The sequence below is a fragment of the Orycteropus afer genome, unplaced genomic scaffold (assembly GCF_000298275.1).
Source record: "Orycteropus afer afer isolate SDZICR_OR568_19922 unplaced genomic scaffold, OryAfe1.0 scaffold00049, whole genome shotgun sequence".
NCBI classification, from domain to species: domain Eukaryota; kingdom Metazoa; phylum Chordata; class Mammalia; order Tubulidentata; family Orycteropodidae; genus Orycteropus; species Orycteropus afer.
The window spans coordinates 2,069,239-2,086,303 of NW_006921636.1; the positions used below are offsets into that span (position 1 = coordinate 2,069,239).

At 45.9% G+C, this 17,065-nt stretch overlaps 1 protein-coding gene across 1 annotated transcript in view; it reads left to right on the plus strand.

Annotated features, from left to right (window-relative positions):
* Positions 1 to 7,247, plus strand: part of ZNF217 (zinc finger protein 217) — a 10,780-nt gene extending 3,533 nt beyond the window's left edge. The window contains exons 2-4 of the mRNA XM_007938303.2: positions 2,770 to 2,886; positions 3,702 to 5,276; positions 7,138 to 7,247. Coding sequence (XP_007936494.1) covers positions 2,770 to 2,886; positions 3,702 to 5,276; positions 7,138 to 7,247 — 1,802 coding nt within the window. The remainder of the gene's footprint in view (positions 1 to 2,769; positions 2,887 to 3,701; positions 5,277 to 7,137) is intronic.
* The last annotated feature ends 9,818 nt before the right edge of the window (positions 7,248 to 17,065 follow it).

Consider the following 17,065-nt stretch of genomic DNA (forward strand, 5'->3'; position numbering starts at 1 on the left):
TCTTCATTCTTCTTTGCTCTGGACGAGGAGAGACCCATCGTTGCATCTAGATGGCAGCTTGCTAGCTTTTAAGATCCCAGTCGCTACTTGCCAAAGTGGGAGGTGGAACAATGTTTTGTATAGTATGTTATGGCAATTGAGCTTGATGTCCCCTGTGACTATTGGTGCCAAGCCCGCAAGTTCAACTGCTCTCGGTCCCTCTGGGTAGCTGGCTGTGACCAAGCAGTGACCACAACCTTGCCCCTTCACAAGCGGATTCTTGTGTCTGCATATGATTTGACAGATTCTCAGCTGGGCTTGGACCCACACAAACCAGCTGGAAGCCCTTGTAGGAGGACGTCAATGAGTGAGTGATGAGCGCTCCAGGCTTGGTGACACTAGTTAATAAAAGTGGCCTGGACCAGAGACCACCACAGTGACTTCTCAGTCCCCTTTCAGTGTAACTGTGTTGTGTGTTTGAAGTCTTCAAAAGCTCTGTGGATGAGACACAAGATGAACTTGACAAAATGCTGTGCCCTTTAGTTCTGTTTCTGATCACATAACATGTGAGAGAAGTAGTTTTCATATAAAATATTTAGATGGTTTGGTATTTCCTGGGACACAGGAAACACAGCACTTGGCCTGGCACAAGTCTTCAGTTGTCAGAAGCCCAGAAAACACACCATGGTGTCTTAATGATGTCATAAAAGGGCTTTCACTGTTTTACTACCTCAGAGCCCTGGTCTCTAAGTGACTCCCATTAATATCTGGGACTGCTGAGAGGCCCGCAGGAAGGGGGAAAGGGTTAGGCCTTGTGAGATGCCCCAGTGGCCAGTTACTAACAGGGGACCCAGGCACCAGAATGGGGGAGACCTGGGCCAGGTCCCCAGGTGGGTAGGACATCTGCACATAGATGGGAGCACCCAGATTTGCTGTCTCTTGGTTCTGCCATTGCGTTGTTTGTGACCATTTACATGTTGTTTAACCTTCTCTCCCCTGATTTCTGTTGGGAAAATTGGTCCATTAACCCTTGCCTTCCACCTCCCAAGGAGCATTTCAGTGGCCTATGCTTGGAAGGTTCTTTTCCATCCTCTAAAGAACAGCATAGTCACCTCACAAAATGAAAACAAACCAAACCCACTGCCTTCAAGTTGACTGTGATGATAGTGACCCTATAGGACAGAGTAAGACTGCCCCATGAAGTTTCTAAGGTTGTAAATCATTACAGAAGCAGACTCCGTCATCTTTTTCCCACAGAGTAGCCGGTGGGTTCAAACCGCTGACCTGTTGGCTCTGACGCCCTGACACAGAGTTGGGAGTAGAAAATTGCAGCAAGGTACAGCTAGTTGGGGCTGATTGTTAAGTATGTGAGCTGGGCTTTCCCTGTAAAGGGAATTCATTTTCTTACATCCAGGTGTATATTGTACTGTCAGTTCTGTTTAGATTTACGTTCATGAATATCAGAGGACAGCATTTCTTCTTCTTTGTGACACCTTTTTAGATCAAGGGCTATTTTACTTCTCTTTTCTAAGGTGAACACTTTTTCCTTAGAGGGGAGTTTAGCAGTTCGGGTGGATCCTGTCATATTTGCACCTGGAGGTTTGCCAAAGCTGATCATTGAAGGTATAGGAAAGAGACCTTTTAGTGGGACATGTAGGTTTTCAAGGTAAAACGACCAATTTAAAATGGATTTTTAAATAGGTGACCAGATTTTTGGTAGAGTTGTCATGTGGTGAGTTGGTTCTGCCGTACAGAGGGTGTCTGTCGACCTAGGCTTTTCATTTGGAGAGGATTATTTTAACTGTAGTGCATCTCATTGTCTGTCTGAGAGCTGGTGATTGTTTGAAATACAGTCCTCATTTAATTCCGGTCCCAGAGTGACCTTTACCCAGCGGTACCTGGCCTGATGCTGCAGCAAAGAATCAGGCTAGGTTTCCCGCGTGTCCTTTGGGGCCGAGATGGTGATTCGTCAGGAGTATCTAGGTGCCCAGGTGTGCTTGTGGAAGTACCCTCTGCTCTCCAACACTGGCTCAGTTTTGACAAGCTTTCTGGGTGTTTGCCCTGTGGCCAAGCCTTTTCATTTGCTGTTGAAGATTACGTTGTGCTTGCTGCCCTCTAGTGCCTACATGCTTGATCTTCACAGGAGAAATGGCTTTTTTTTCCTATTGGCTGGGAGCATTGGCCAGTTAGACTGGCTCAGTCCAGGTGACTTTTGAAGAAGCCAGCGGTTCTAGATGGGGGGTGGGGGTGGGCGCCATGCTTCTCCGTGTGGTGATCCTGTGTGGTTCAGATGATGTTGCCCGCCTGGGCCAACCAGGGTAGAAATAACCTACCTTGGGGTTGAGCCAAGCAAGGAACCAAATCTAACAGCGAATTAGGCTACACCCAGGATAAACAAAACAAAAGCGCACGTGTTGTTGAGGCCATAACATTTCAAAAGAAGCATGTGGTGTGTTTTTGTCTGTTTTGGTTCTACTCTAACATGTATGTGAGCATTGTTTATTTTATGCTTTCAGAAAACTTTTTTATCCAGAATATTTAATAATTCAAGTCAGCACACTTTACTCATGTGCTGCTGTTTTTTTGATTATGTTTTTAATATCAAGTTCAGTTTTATTATGATGCGCTGTAACACTGATAGACTTCATTTAATGAAACAAGATTGAGCACAGTATAATCCATTCAGGGCGTAAGGGCGGTTCATTTGTTCTCTGCTAATGATGTAATTAATCAGTGCTTATTCTGATGCAACTGTTTCCTTAACATACATATTTTTGTTTCTTTTTTAAGATAAAAATGATGATGGAGGAAAAATAAAGCATCTTACATCCTCGAGGGAGTGCAGTTATTGTGGGAAGTTTTTCCGTTCAAATTATTACCTCAATATTCATCTCAGAACGCACACAGGTAAAGGTCTATCGATGTCTTCGTAAACATGTATTCATGAGAAGAATGACAATGTAGTTCTGTGATTTTGTTGCTGTTGCCATTCGAGTATTCTTTTAGATCCTGGGTGTATTTCAAGAAAAAATCTGTGGTGGACTGATTACAGTTGGTTTACTCTCTTAGAATCGTTGTAGCTTGAACCTGTTGTGTTATCCTTTTTTGAAGCTAAAGGTCCTGGCTAGCTCATGGCTACCATATTCAGACCCTTACCGTATTAAAGCTTTTCTAACATGTTTCAATGCCACATCCTTTCTCGTAGTAAGTGTATTAGTGGTCTTAGATTGTAGGAGCAGCTGTAACATAATGGGCTTAGGAGCCTGCAGGGACGTCAGTGTCTTCTGCTACTTACTAGCTGTGCAGCCTTGGGCAAGTTGGTTTAAGCTCTCTGCTGTGCCCCAGAGACTGTAGCTGTAAAACAGGAAACAGTTTAATAAATGATTTTTATGAGTAATATATAATAATAATGATAATAATAATAAAGGGATTAGTACTATTCACTGTTATGGGGGTCTTAGGAAGATTAAATGAGAAAAGTCGAAAATGCAGCTGTTATTTTATTATTTGTCCTTAAAGGCATATATTCACATTTAAAAATTTCCAGTAGAGTAAGGGTGGTAAATTCAAACAGCTCAGGAGAAATTCAGTACAAGAAAATGAGTAGCTAGAGAAGGGAGAAGGAAGGGACCCTGGACTCTGTAGTGAGTTAGTCTGGTTTCCCAAGAGCCGCATTGAGGCTGCGCGTGAGTTCCCATAACACAGCGCCTTCCTCATTTCAGGGGAAAAGCCGTACAAATGTGAATTTTGTGACTACGCTGCAGCCCAGAAGACATCCCTGCGCTATCACTTGGAGAGACATCACAAGGACAAGCAGGTTGAGATCGCTGCCGAAGCCAAGAGCCAAGACGGTAAAGATCAGGAGACAGAAAATGCACTGTTAGCCACGGAGAGTGCGCAGACCAAAAGCTTGAAGCGGTTTCTTGACGGTGCCAAAGATGCGAAAGGCAGCCCGCCTGCGAAGCAGCCTAAGGAGGTGCCTTCAGCCTTGCAGAACGCTGCAGGCAGTGCTGGGCTCGCGCCCGTTCACAAAGATGCTCAGGATTTCCGCAAAGCTGCAGCCGATGACGGTGCTGACAGGGTGACTAGAAACCCCGCCCCTGCTTACCTGGATGTGCTGAAAAAGAGACCGGCCATTGAGCCTCAGGCAGACAGCCGCCTCTGTCAAGCGGAGGTGGATGCTGCTGCCCGCCCGGATGGCAGTGCCACCCACAGCATGGAAGTCAGCCACAGAGAGAAGGCCATAGAGGGCGCCCCCGACTGCAAACCCAAGCCCCCCACAGACTGTCAGGAGAAGCCTTTAAATCTGTCCCTGGGGGCCCTTCCCAGCTGCCCAGCGATTTCCTTGAGCAAAAGCTTGATTCCAAGTATCAGCTGCCCCTTCTGTACCTTCAAGACGTTTTACCCGGAGGTCTTAATGATGCACCAGAGACTGGAGCATAAATACAACCCTGACATCCACAAAAACTGCAGGAACAAGTCCCTGCTGAGGAGCCGGCGTACCGGGTGCCCGCCAGCTTTACTGGGGAAGGACGTGCCTCCCCTTCCTAACTCCCAGAAGCCCAAGCCCAAGCCTGCCTTCCCCATGCAGGCAAAACCCCTGCCGTCCGAGAAGTCGAAGCCGTGCCCGCTGGGGCCGGGCAGAGCTCCGCTGACCTCGGGCCCAGACGCCAGCACTTTAGTCCCCAGCAACCTGAAGTCCCATAGGCCCTCACAGGGCGCCGGAGGACAAGGGGCTGTCCCCACCAGGCAGCAGCAGCAGCAGCCTGAGATCCTCTCTAAAACCAGTGTTTCCCCTGCACCGGATAAAACAAAACGACCGGAGACAAAATTGAAGCCTGTGGCTGTAGCCCCACCCCAGCCCGCCCTTGGCGGTGGCCACGTCAATGGTGCCGTTGACTACCCTGCCAAGAATGACAGCCCGTGGGCCACTCACGGAAGAGACTATTTCTCTAATCGGAGTGGCAGCAGTGCCAGCGTGGAGTTTGGTGAGCCACTTCCCAAAAGACTCAAACCGAGTGTGATAGCTCTTGACGTGGACCAGCCTGGGCCCAATCACCACAGAAGAAGCCATGACCTCCCCAAGTACCATGTTGTCCGCGGGATCTCCAGCTTGTTGCCTCAGGAATGTGTCTACCCACCATCATCAGTGTTGTCCCCAAAATCGAACTTCCTGAGTCCGAGTGAGGTCGACGCGCCAAACCTGCTGACGCTTCAGAAGCCCTGTGGTGCTTCGGGACCACGGTACCCTTGCTGTGGACCTGCCGGTAGCCAGCCGTTGAGCCCAGCGCTAGAAGGTACTTTCTGACATGCTTGAATTGGGTCTGTGCCTGTGGGAGCTAGTGTCTAATCCATGTATTCCTCAAGGGGCTTGGGCTCCTCAGCAACCCCAAGGGCTTAGTTCTTAAGGGCCACACAGTTCTCAGATATGGCAGTTATCAGTGGCCCCCCAAAACTCAACCCTGCCCCACAAGGTCACACTGTAGTGCTTCATCTCTTACTAAGTCAGTTTTTCTACATAGGGAGGTGATGGTAAAAGTAGAAAAAAATCGAGTGAAAAACATCAATTTGTTCCATTACTAGAGGAGCCTTGGTGGTGCAGCGGTTAAGCACTCAGCTGCCAACATGAAGGTTGGTGGCTTGAACCCACCCAGTGGCTGCACAGGAGAAGGACCTGCGGATCTGCTTCCGTAAACATCACCGTCTAGGAGACCCTCTGGGGCAGTCCTCTCTCCCATGGGAGTGCTAGGAGGCAGAGTCAGACAAACAGCAAATCCGTTGCTTGCTCTTGAAGGTCTGGTGTCAGTTGGCGCAGCCTCCCTAGCGTAGTCTTCTTTCTCCTCAGCACATTGATGGTGTGGGTCATCACAGTGCAGCATTGTTCTGCCCTTTACGAAGTTTCCCAGGAAGACACCAGACAGTGTTTCACTGCTGTCTAAGGTTTTGAGTGGCCAGTTTTTTTCAGAAGGGAATGGCCCCATTCTTCCTGGTCTCCCTTGGTCTGGAAGCGCTGCTGTAACCTGTTCACTGGGGGGACCCTGCTTGTATTTGAAATACTGGTGACATAGCTTCCAGCACCATGCAGGCCACCACAGTAGGACAGACTGACAGACGAGGGGTGGAATCATTGCTGAGACCTGGCACACCGTGGGGTTAGGGGCTGCTTCAGTCTGTGTCTCACCAGCTCTACTAGACTGTACACTAGGAATGGACCAGACCCCGGCCCGTGCCTCCCTCCTGGGGTGGGGGTGGGGGCCCCAGTAAGTATCAGTGAAGACCCTTGACACATGAGGAGCAGAGCATGCAGGGAGGGTGAGCCATGTTGCCACTAGGACTTCTGGAATCAGACTGTCTACGTAGCCTTTGTGTCATTGAGTGAATTTTTAAAATAACATTTTCCCACGTGTGTAAATTGTTAATCTCGTAGATTATTTTGGCATCTTTCTCCACGGAAACTTAATTTGTCAAATAAAGCATTTTCAAAGCTCACATTTCCTCATGGCAGCATCCGCTGAGGCGTCTGGCACACACTCACGCATGCGAAAAGGTTGCCTGGGGTGTCGCAGGGCTGCGTCCCACTCGGTTAACTTGATGAAACCACGCTGCCTCCCGTGAGCACCTGGAAGCTCTGCTGGTTTATGCTGCTCTGAGACAAAATGCACCCTTGTCCTCAGTCCTTGTTGGTCTCAGATGAAGGATTCGGTGTGGTACCAGCGTTCTAGCAGTGATATCCCAGTGTGGGTTGACCTGGTCGGGTACCAGCGTTCTAGCAGTGATAACCCAGTGTGGGTTGACCTGGTCGGGGCAGCCCAGGAGAAGGCACTGCCTTTGATATTTGATACTCCAGTAGTGGACAGAAATCGTGAGGAAGTGTTCATTTTTGCTTTGATTGAAAGCATCCCCTGTCCTTGTCCTTAAAATGGACATGAGTTAAACGTTTGAAGAAAAGGCTATTTTGCACATCTTATGTTGAATGAGCCTCATTCTCCACCCCTCTTCTGCACAGTCTTGGCTCCTGAGGTCTGTGGGTTTGAAATATTTTATGCTGCCCTTTCCTTTTGACAACCTGGACCCTAACTTCAGCTTTAATAACTTAAGTAAAAATTCTGGGCTTAACTTCCTCTAAATGACCTTTTACCCTTTTCTTTTTCCAATCAGGACAAAGACCCATGTCGTATCAACACTTACCCAGCAGCATGCTACAAAAGAGAGCCCACGGGAATCTTAGTGGGAATGCACACTATCGACCAAGCGACAAAAAAACTTGATTTCCTAATTTTTGGGAAAAGGTGAGCATATGTTTTAATAAAATATAAATTATTCATTTAATTTAGTTAAAACATAACCAGCTAGTGTGTCCAACACAATTTAATAAGATTTATGTAAATTTTTATTTAGATGTTAAAATTTAGATTCATCAGGGTCTCTGGACGTCAGCAATGGTAATAAAAGTAGAATTAGCATTTATTAACCATCTAGTTAGGAGCTCTGGTGGTGTAGTGCTTAAGGCATTTGACTGCTGTTCAAAAACCTGCCAGCCACTCTGCGGAAGGAAGAGTGGGCAATCTACTTCCATAGAGATACCGCCTCAGAAACCCAAGGAGGGGTCGCTATGAGTCGAAATCGACTCGACGGCAATGAGTTTGAGAAGAGTGTCCTGTGAACATGATCTTGTCAAATGCTTGTCACAGCAGCATGAGTTAGATCAGCAAACTGTCCTCCACCTATTTTTGTAAATAAAGTTTTATTGGCACACACCCATGCCCTTTCCTCCACACATTTTCTGTGGCTGCTTTCCTAATATAACATGAGAGCTGAATGAGTATGACAGATCCAAGGGTCTCCCAAAGCTAGACATTTTTACTACCCGGCATTGTATGTCTTGCAAAGCTGACATGTTTGCTGACCCCAAGGTTGGGAGGCCTCGTGCACACTTTGCTCATGAGGAAACTGAGACCTGGGCTATGTACTCTGCCCAAAGCCCCACTGTGCCAGCTCATGGCAGGAGCCTGCGTTTGGCTCCAGGTGTGCCGTGCCTGACTCCAAAGCTGGTGCTTGAATGCTCCACTTTTAAGTGCTTTTTTGGAGCCTTTGTTCATCCCACGCGTTCTCCCCCTCATCTTCACACTAAACCTTCAGACTTGGTCGTTGGTGACCATCGCCTCTGCCAGAGTTGGTGTTGCTAATTGTGAATTCTGAGTCTCGCCTGAGTCATCCAGTCGGAGTCACCATTGAGGAGACTTTAGCAATCTCTTCAGAAGTGCGTCGTCGTCTGTTTGGTCTGTGGAGACTCTGAAAAGTGTGAGCTTGAAATGGCTCTCCCTGCACTCCTAGGCCCCCTTGATTACATTTATTTACTTGCTTACTGTATTATTATGATTATTATTTTAAAATAGATTTTCTAAGGCTTCCTCAGTTCCACCTTAATCACTTTTCAAACCTTCGTCCCCTAGGTCTTGGATAGCAGTGTGAACTCTCCCTGGCATGACGTTAGTTCGTCCTTGAGGAGCCGGATGGGAAGCTACTGATTAAGCTGTGACCGTGCTGTACATAGGACATAAGGAACACTACACTTTCGTAAAGTTGTTCTGTTAACTTTTGTACCAAATAGCAATAAAAACTGTAGTCGGAACCGTTGGGTCATACACAGATGAGACCAGAAATCTCTATTTTGTTCCTGAATAATATTTTTTTTAGAATTGACCAAACAGGAAGTGGTGGTTTTTTGCATCCTTGAGCGCTGCTGAAATCATCTGGGTGGGGGTGGGGTGGGGAGAGTATATAATGCTTGCACCTCAGGTAACAATCTGTAAATATATTCAGTTGGAAACCTGCTTGTTGGAAATACTGTTTGTCGTCTTCCTCTCGTGGCTCGTCCGTCTTGAGCAGTCTCTGTGGGCTGTGTGCTTTCATTTAAAATGCTGTCATTTTTCCTTTTTAAATTTTCAATGATTCGTATGATGTTAAATTCCCCATGGTCTCTTGTTGTCTTACTGAAGTATTGGCCCTCTGTCAATACATGCTGCGGACGTTGAGGTCAGCCACGCCCCCACTGCTGTCCCTCTCATGGGCTTCAGCAAGTCAGCTGGCTAAGATGGATCCTGGTTTCTAGCTGCTCCTTAGGTGGTCCCAGAGCCGCCGCGGTCCTTGGCTGAGGGCCGGGATGGTCTGTGGGACGTGTTTACAGAAAAGCATTACCTCTGTCGTGCAGCCAGATGCTCGGTGAATGCTCTGAGCCGCGCGTGGGGCTCTGAAACTTGTTTTCTGTCAAGTGAATCATTTCTATTGCAGAATTCCATTTTTTGGTGGCATTTGCCTACATTGATATGTAAAAACTATTGGCTAAATTATCCATGTGAATCCCAGATACTGGGAAACAATGTTGAAGGAAATAAAAGTGTTGGGTAAATCTTAGCTTGGTACTTAGAAGTCTGGGTGTGTCTGGCATCTGGGGTGACTGTGGACATACGCAGCTAACTGTAGGCACATTGTTTCTAAATAAGTGGCCATTGGCCGAGCCTCCTGAGAGGGCATGACCTGTTCCAGCCTCCACTGTTTCCCTGCCGATTCCCATGCTGCCCTGAACAAGCCTTGCCCCATTGGTCATTTTGAAGCTGCAGTGTTCTTCTCAGCGCTCATGTAAAATGGGTTTGAGAGGGAGGCTGGCCCCCAGCTGGCGCCCACCCCTGCACCCTCAATGCCAGCCCCGGCTGCCTGTACCCGGCAGTCCCTGGGGTAACGGTCACCAGGTCTCTTACGGGAAACCATCTCCAAAATAGATTTGCACTGTTAGCTGGTCTTGCCCTGCCCTGTGCAGAGCAAGAGGAAAGACCTAAGAAAACAAGCTGGAGAGATGCTGACTTTTCTCATTATGCAACGTGATGTGTCCTCGATTAAGTCCTAACTCCCACAGTCGAGTGGGTCCTCGGAGATCAGCCGCCGGCATCACAGTGAAGTGCTTTGCATCAGGAAAGCGTACACTCTTGGCCTTTTTCCTGTAACAAGCTGAGCCATATGTACATAATGTAGATTCTGTTTTCATAGTTTTGCACTTTTATAGCCTATTTTTGGAAGATGAACACATTTGCAACGTGATTGACCCAGTCTTTGCCTAATTCAGTGAGCGTCATAGAAGGCGCGCTGGAACTGTCACTGTTAGTTTTAAAGGTGAGCATGTGATAAAGGAGGGCTGAACTTTAATCTTGTATTTTTTAAAAAAAAAGATTCACCAAATCTACTTGAAAACAGTTAGTTTGTGCTGTGCTGAAACTTTTGGGGCTTTCAGATTCTTTCCAGCCACATTTCGGAATGCAGGGAAATGCAAAAAAAAAATTTTTCCCGTGGCCCTGTACTTCAAAATATATTTTCGCCCATCAGTGTTAGCTATTGGAATACTACTGGTTTTATATATATATATTTTTTTTCTTTTGAGACAACAGTACATATAATAGAGGTACAATTCATTGGAATTTTGTTTTATGTATTTATTTCATTCCACTTTGATTTATTTTAATTGTGGATACTTCAGTTGTCAAGCAGTAGACATGACTTGTTTTATTTATGATATATTTCAGCTTAATAAAGTTATGTTATTATATGTGGATGTAAATATAGATTTGGTGTTTTGCAATCTTGGGTTTTGGTCTTCATTGTGTTCTGGTTTCTGATTGTCTTCCGTTGACCTTTTATATAAATGGAATTTTAAACAGGCACAAAGTTGGAAAGGTTGACACAGTGGACGCAGGTCCTTGTCCCTCAGCAGTGTTTTGCCAGTATTGTGCCCACAATCCCCACTGGAGTATTTTAAACAAATCTTGGAAGTGGTTTGATTTCATCCCTAAAGGCCTTCCATGTGTATCTCTAGCAGGTAAGGATTTTTTTTTTCACTCAGCTTAAACCCAACAGCATTATCACACGTAGTAAAATCAACAGTGGTTTCTCGGTGGCCACCTCTGTGGAGTTCATGTCCATTATTTCTTGGTTGTCTCAAAAATGGCTTTACAGTTTGGTATGTGGCAGTCATGAGGCCAAGTGGTACAACTGTTTAGCTCCTGCCTCCTAACCAGAAGGTCAGCCGTTCAGACCCCCTCAGCGGCTCTGAGGGAGAAGGCCTGGCAAGCCAGTTCAGTGCAGATTGCTGGTAGGTGCTGGCGGGTCTGTTCTGACTCCTAGTGACCCTTCGTACAACAGAACGAAATGCTGTGGGTCCTGCGCCAGCCCCACAGTCGTGCGTTTGAGCCCACTGTTGCAGCCACCGGACAGGTCCATCTGGGTCTTTGGTCTATGACCCTCTATTTTATGAAGCATGTTGTCCTTTTCCAGGGACTGAGCCCTCCTGATAAGATGTCCAAAGTCCACCTTGATGAAATCTTGCTGTCCTCTCCTTTAAGGAACACTGACTACTTCAGGAGCTCTGGTGGCGTAGTGCCTAAGACATTTGACTGCTAACCAGAAGGCTGGTGTGGTTCAAGAGATAGGGCAATCTACTTCCATAGTGATACCGCCTTGGAAACCCGAGGAGGGGTCGCTATGAGTCAGGATCGGCTCAACGGCAGTGAGTTCAGTTTTCTTTTCTGACTACCTCCAGGACAGGTTTTTTTTTGTGTTTCCACTAGTCCGTGGTATATTCTTCACTAGGACCATGATTCACGTGTGTCAGTTCTTCAGTTTTTCTTCTTCGTTCTCCAGCTTTCAAATGCGTACACTTGTTAGATCCTGTTGAGTTGGTTCTGACTCCTAGCGATCTCGTGTATAAGAGAACAGAACACTGTCTGGTCCTGTGCCACCTTCATCTGTTGCCATACTTGAGCCCGTTGTTGCAGCCACTGTGTCACTCCGTCTTGTTGAGGGTCTTCCCCTTTTGCGCTGATCCTCTATCAAGCATGTTACCCTTCTCCACGATTGGTCTCTGCTGACAACATGACCAAAGAACGAGCGATGAAGCCTGGCCGTTCTCACTTTTGAGGATCACTCTGTGTTTCTCCAGGACACACTGTTTGTTCTGTCAGTCTATGGTACACTCCGTATTCTTTGTCAACACCGCAATGCAAATGTACAGATTATTCTACAGTCGTCTTTATTCATTGTCCAGCTCTTACATGCATATGAGGCTATCGAAAGTACCATGTCTTGGGTCTGGTCTTCAATGGTGTCTTTGTTCTTTAACACTTTAAAGAGGTCCCTTGTGGCAGATTTGCCCAGTGTGACACGTTGTTTGATGTTTTGACTGTTGCTTCCGTGGGCGTTGCTTATGGATCCAAGGAAAATGAAAGCCTTGACAGCGTCAGTATTTGCCACATTTACCATGATGGTGCTTCTGGCTCCAGTTGTGAGGATTTTGTTTTCTTTATGGTGAGGTATAATCCATACTAAAGGCTGTATCTTTGATCTTCATCAGTAAATGCTCCAAGTTATCTTCACTTACAACAAGAAAGGTGGTATCTACATATTGCAGGTTGGTTGACGAGTCTTCCTCCAATCCTGATGCTGTGTTCTTTATGTAGTCTGACTTACCGGATTATTTGTTCAGCATACAGGTTGAATAAGTATGATGAAAGGATACAGCTCTGACATACATCCTTCCTGATTTTAAACCATACAGTATCCCCTTGTTCTGTTCAAACAACTTCTTGTATGTATAGCTGTCTATAGGTTCCACATGAGCACAATTAAGTGTTCTGGGCTTCCCATTCATTGTAATGTTATCCATAACTTGCATAACAAATTATCCAAATAATGGCCCACACAGTCAAATATATTTGGTCAATAAAACACAGGTAAACATCCTTCTGGTATTTGCTTTCAGCCAAGATCTCTCTGACTTCAGCAATGACATCCTTCACACCATATCCTCTTCTAAATCTAGCTCAAATTTCTGGCAGTTCCCTGTTGGATGTACTGCTGCCATAGTTTTTCAGTTATTTTCAGCATAATTTTACTTGCATGTGCTATTAATGATATTATTTAATAATTTCCACATTCTGTTGATTCACCTTTCTTTGAAATGGGACAGATAACGAATCTTTTTTACTCAGTTGCCCAGGTCGCTAGCTGTCTTACAAATTTCTTGGTATAGGAAGTGTTTCCAGTGTTGCATCCATTTGTTGAAACATCTCAACTGGTGTTCTGTCAATTCCTGGAGACTTGATTTTTGCCAGTGCATTCAGTGCAGCTTGGACTTCTTCCTTCAGTACTGTGGGAGTTAAGGTTATGTGTCAGCTTGGCTGGGCCTGGTTTTGATGGCTGCGCAGCTGGTGGTAGTTGGTTATTCCCCATGATGAGACTGGCAGTCACCTCCATGGTGAACTCTGCCACAGGCAGCTGAGTAGTAGTTTCAGGGATGTGGTCTGCTTCCCATATATAAGGAGAAGCTTTGGGAATAGTCTGCAGATTTCTGGCACGCGTGGGCCCTGCATGCAGCTTGAATCTTCACTTGGCAGCTGGCCATGTTTCCTGCTGATCTTGGCCTGTCTCTGGAATTGAACTAGTGGCCGTTATCCAGCCATTACCAAGTTTCCCCATTGGGCTTTCTCCCTACTTTAGTAGTAGCCTTTGATGATAATTAAGAGGATTGTAAAAGATGATTTAAAAAAAAAATTCTATCATTTCACATTTGTTAGTTGGACTTTGGACTAGCAGCCGAGCACTTAACCACTGTGTCACCAGGGCTCCTTACAATAAGCATCAAACCATTCATACATATGTGCTAGAGACGGCACTGAGGGATCATTACATTAATGTGAAGGTTGCTCAACATTTAAGCACTCAGATGTGAACCGAAAGGTTGGTGGTTCAAACCCACCCAGTGGCTCTACACAATGAGGACCTGGGCATCTGCTCTGTAGAGATTATAGTCAAGGAAACACTGTGGCGCAGTTCTGCTCTGTCACGTGAAATCGGGATCGTTTCAAAGGCGTCTAACAACACAACATCTCGTGTCTGTGTGGCCAGTATTATTTTCATTTTACAGATGAGGAAACTGAAACCCACAGCTGGAAAAGTGTTGATCAGTGTTTTTGTTTAATTTTTTTAAATATTTTATTACCTTTGAGGTGAAAGTTTACATAGCAAATTAACTTCCCCTTTAACAATTTTTATACAGATTGTTCCATGTCATTGGTTACATTTTTTGCAGTATGTCTGCATCGTTATTGTTTCCATTTTATTTGTTCTTTTTTCCATGTATCTCACTTCCCTGCCCCTGGCCTTCTCATCTTTGCTTTTGGGTGAATGTTGACCGTTTGGTCTCATACAGTTCATTCTAAGAGAGCACATTCCTCCCAGGTACTACCTGTTTTATAAGCCTGTCTGTTCTTTGGCTAAAAGGTGAACTCCTTCAAGAAGTGACTTCAGTTCCAAGTTAAAAATGTATCTTAGGGCAATAGTCTCAGCAGTTCTAGACTCTATCAGTCCAGTAAGTCTCATCTTTTCTACGAATTTGAGTTTTGATCTGCGTTTTCCTCCCATTCTGTCCTGGGACCTTCTGTTGTATCCTTGGGCAGAGCTGTTGGGCACCATCTAGTTCTTCTGATCTCAGGCTGGGTGAGGCCGTGGCTTAGTTCTGTGCTGTTAACACACAGAAAGGTAGCTGGTTACAGTTTATACCTGTGTTTTGTAAAATTCAGCTGAATCATTCGCAAGGCTGTGATTGCTTGCCAACCCACACTGGCCCCTTGACATGAGAACGTGGGTGACCACAATACATTGGTGTCATATTGCATGCAGGAGGGGGGTCTTTGAAGACCAGCAGTAATTCAGCACTTGAATAAATTTTCCCCATAGAACTGACTAGAATGCAGTGATTTTGTTTTAACATTGGGGAGAGGTGCTATTGGTGTAAACACACTTTACCCTTTAGTCATCCTGCAGGCTTTGATACTAAACTATTTGTGACAAATTTTCAAAGGTGGAACACTGGTATATTTCACCTGCAGTCAGTAATATGGCTATTAATAAGCTCTTACTCTGCAGTATTTCACCTTTTCATAACTCAGAGTTCCACAGGCTCCTTTTACCTTCATTTTCTCATTTAGTCCTTGCATTTAGGATTGTAATTTTGGAGCCAGGCAATACTGCTGCTTTTTTTCTTTGCTTGTAATCCTGAAAACCTAATTTAACTTTACAAAAAAGGCAGGAAGTGGCTACCATGGTGTTCTGCACTTTGCCCTAAGATGCTGGGTCTAAGAGAAGACAGCAGGTCGGCGGTGGGATGGAGGGGCCCCTGTCTGCTGGCTCGGGCGGGATGGAGGGCAGAGAGGGCCAGGTTAAAGCAAATCACCCTGGGTGGGCAGGAGAGTTAAGTCCAAGAGACAGGGTTCGGGTCTGGAGGAAAAGGAAGAGGACTTTTTTTTAAAAAAACATAATTTAAAAATAGACAAAAGACTTGATGGCCATTTTTCCAAAGAAAACCAAAAACCATGTGAGAACAGGCTCAACCTCATAGGTTGTTAGGGAAATGCAAATCGAAGCAGCAGTGGGGGGACCTTCATACCCTCCAACCAGTAAAACCAGCTGCCAAAGAGTCCACACAGCCGACCTCATGAGGGCCAGAAAGGGACTGGGCTGCGTGGAGGTTTCATTGGCTGGCTGCTCAGAGGGAGAGCACTGGCCCTTTGTCCCGGGGCCCCTTTGGGTGGACTCCAGTGGCCATGCTCTTGTGGAGCAGCCGAGGGCCTTTCAGGCTCCAGACCGAGAGGGCAGTGAACAGGTAGTGCTGGGAGCCCTCCTCTCGCACACCTTCCTCTTGTCTTCCTGTCTTCTCCCTTTCCATCCTCCACTGCCTACACCAAGACCCACTCAACGATGACTCCACGTGGTGCTACTGGACACGGATGGGGCTCAGTCTGGCTCTCAGGACCTGTAGACAGGTAACAAACCTAAGTGGTCAGACTCACGCATCCCTTTGAGATGGGAATTCAGACAGCAGGACCACAGTGACCACCAAATGAAACTGTTGTTCAGATTCCAGGGCAGCGCACGGGGTGTGCTACGTGATGGTGTAATGAATCTAGTTTCAGACGTCTCTGAAGCACTGAAATGATACTGGTGTCTGGGTGCCTGAAATAGTGTGGACACCAATTCCCACCTGAAGAATAAGTACACGTGGGTTCTTAGAGGGCCACTCCTTGGTGGTGTCATGTAATGTGTCTATCTTCTTCCATCTCTCCTTCCTTAATTCGTTCCTTTTCTATACCAAAAGGGATGCAGGATGCTCCCTACCCTAATCCTGTCTCAATATAACAAAGGAAAGCCAATTCCAAATGGGATTACAACTGCAGGGGTCAAAAAAAAACCAAAAAAACAAACTCACTGCCATGGAGTCAGTTCCAACTCAAAAGCAACCTGCACTGGGTTTCCAAGGCTGTAAATCTTTAAGGAAGCAGATGGCCTCATCTTTTCTTCATGGAGCAGCACAGACTGTCTTAACAGTGGCGACCGGATAGGGTGCTGGCGTGGCTTCCTTTCTTCAGCTCTGGATGCTAGTTTGGTTTGAGAAAATTCATTGAGGTCTACACTCGTGACTTGGCACTTTTTTAAAGAAAATTTTATTTTTGGTAAAAATAGACACAACACAACACACCCCTTCACCGTTTTCACATGCACATTTCACTGACAGTAGTCACACACTTGCCATCATGTCACCATCTCCCTATCTCTGTTCCTATTGGTTCCTTACCTTTGACTTCGACTCTCTGCCCCTAAAGTTCTTGTGTGTTTTTGAGTGACCGTTGCCCCTCCTGTCTCAGAGACAATTCTTCAAGAGCGCAGCACTCAAACGTTCTTAATTAAACTCAAACGTTCTTGAGTTTAAAAATGGCCGCATGGGATCATTTCAGTCCCAAGGCTTCTAAGTTGTTTCCAGGCAATAGATTTGGGGTCTTCCCAGTCTCAGGGTGTCCAGTATGACTTGGGCACAGAAGTGCAAAGATAGCACAGTACAGCTTTAGGAATGCTGGAATGTGAAACTCAGAGTGATTTTCACCAGAATTATCCACAATGAGCTTCTATTTTATTTTATTGGGGTCTGAGTGCAAGTTTACAGACCACATGAGGTTCCCATTCAACAATTTATACACGTTCTGTTTTG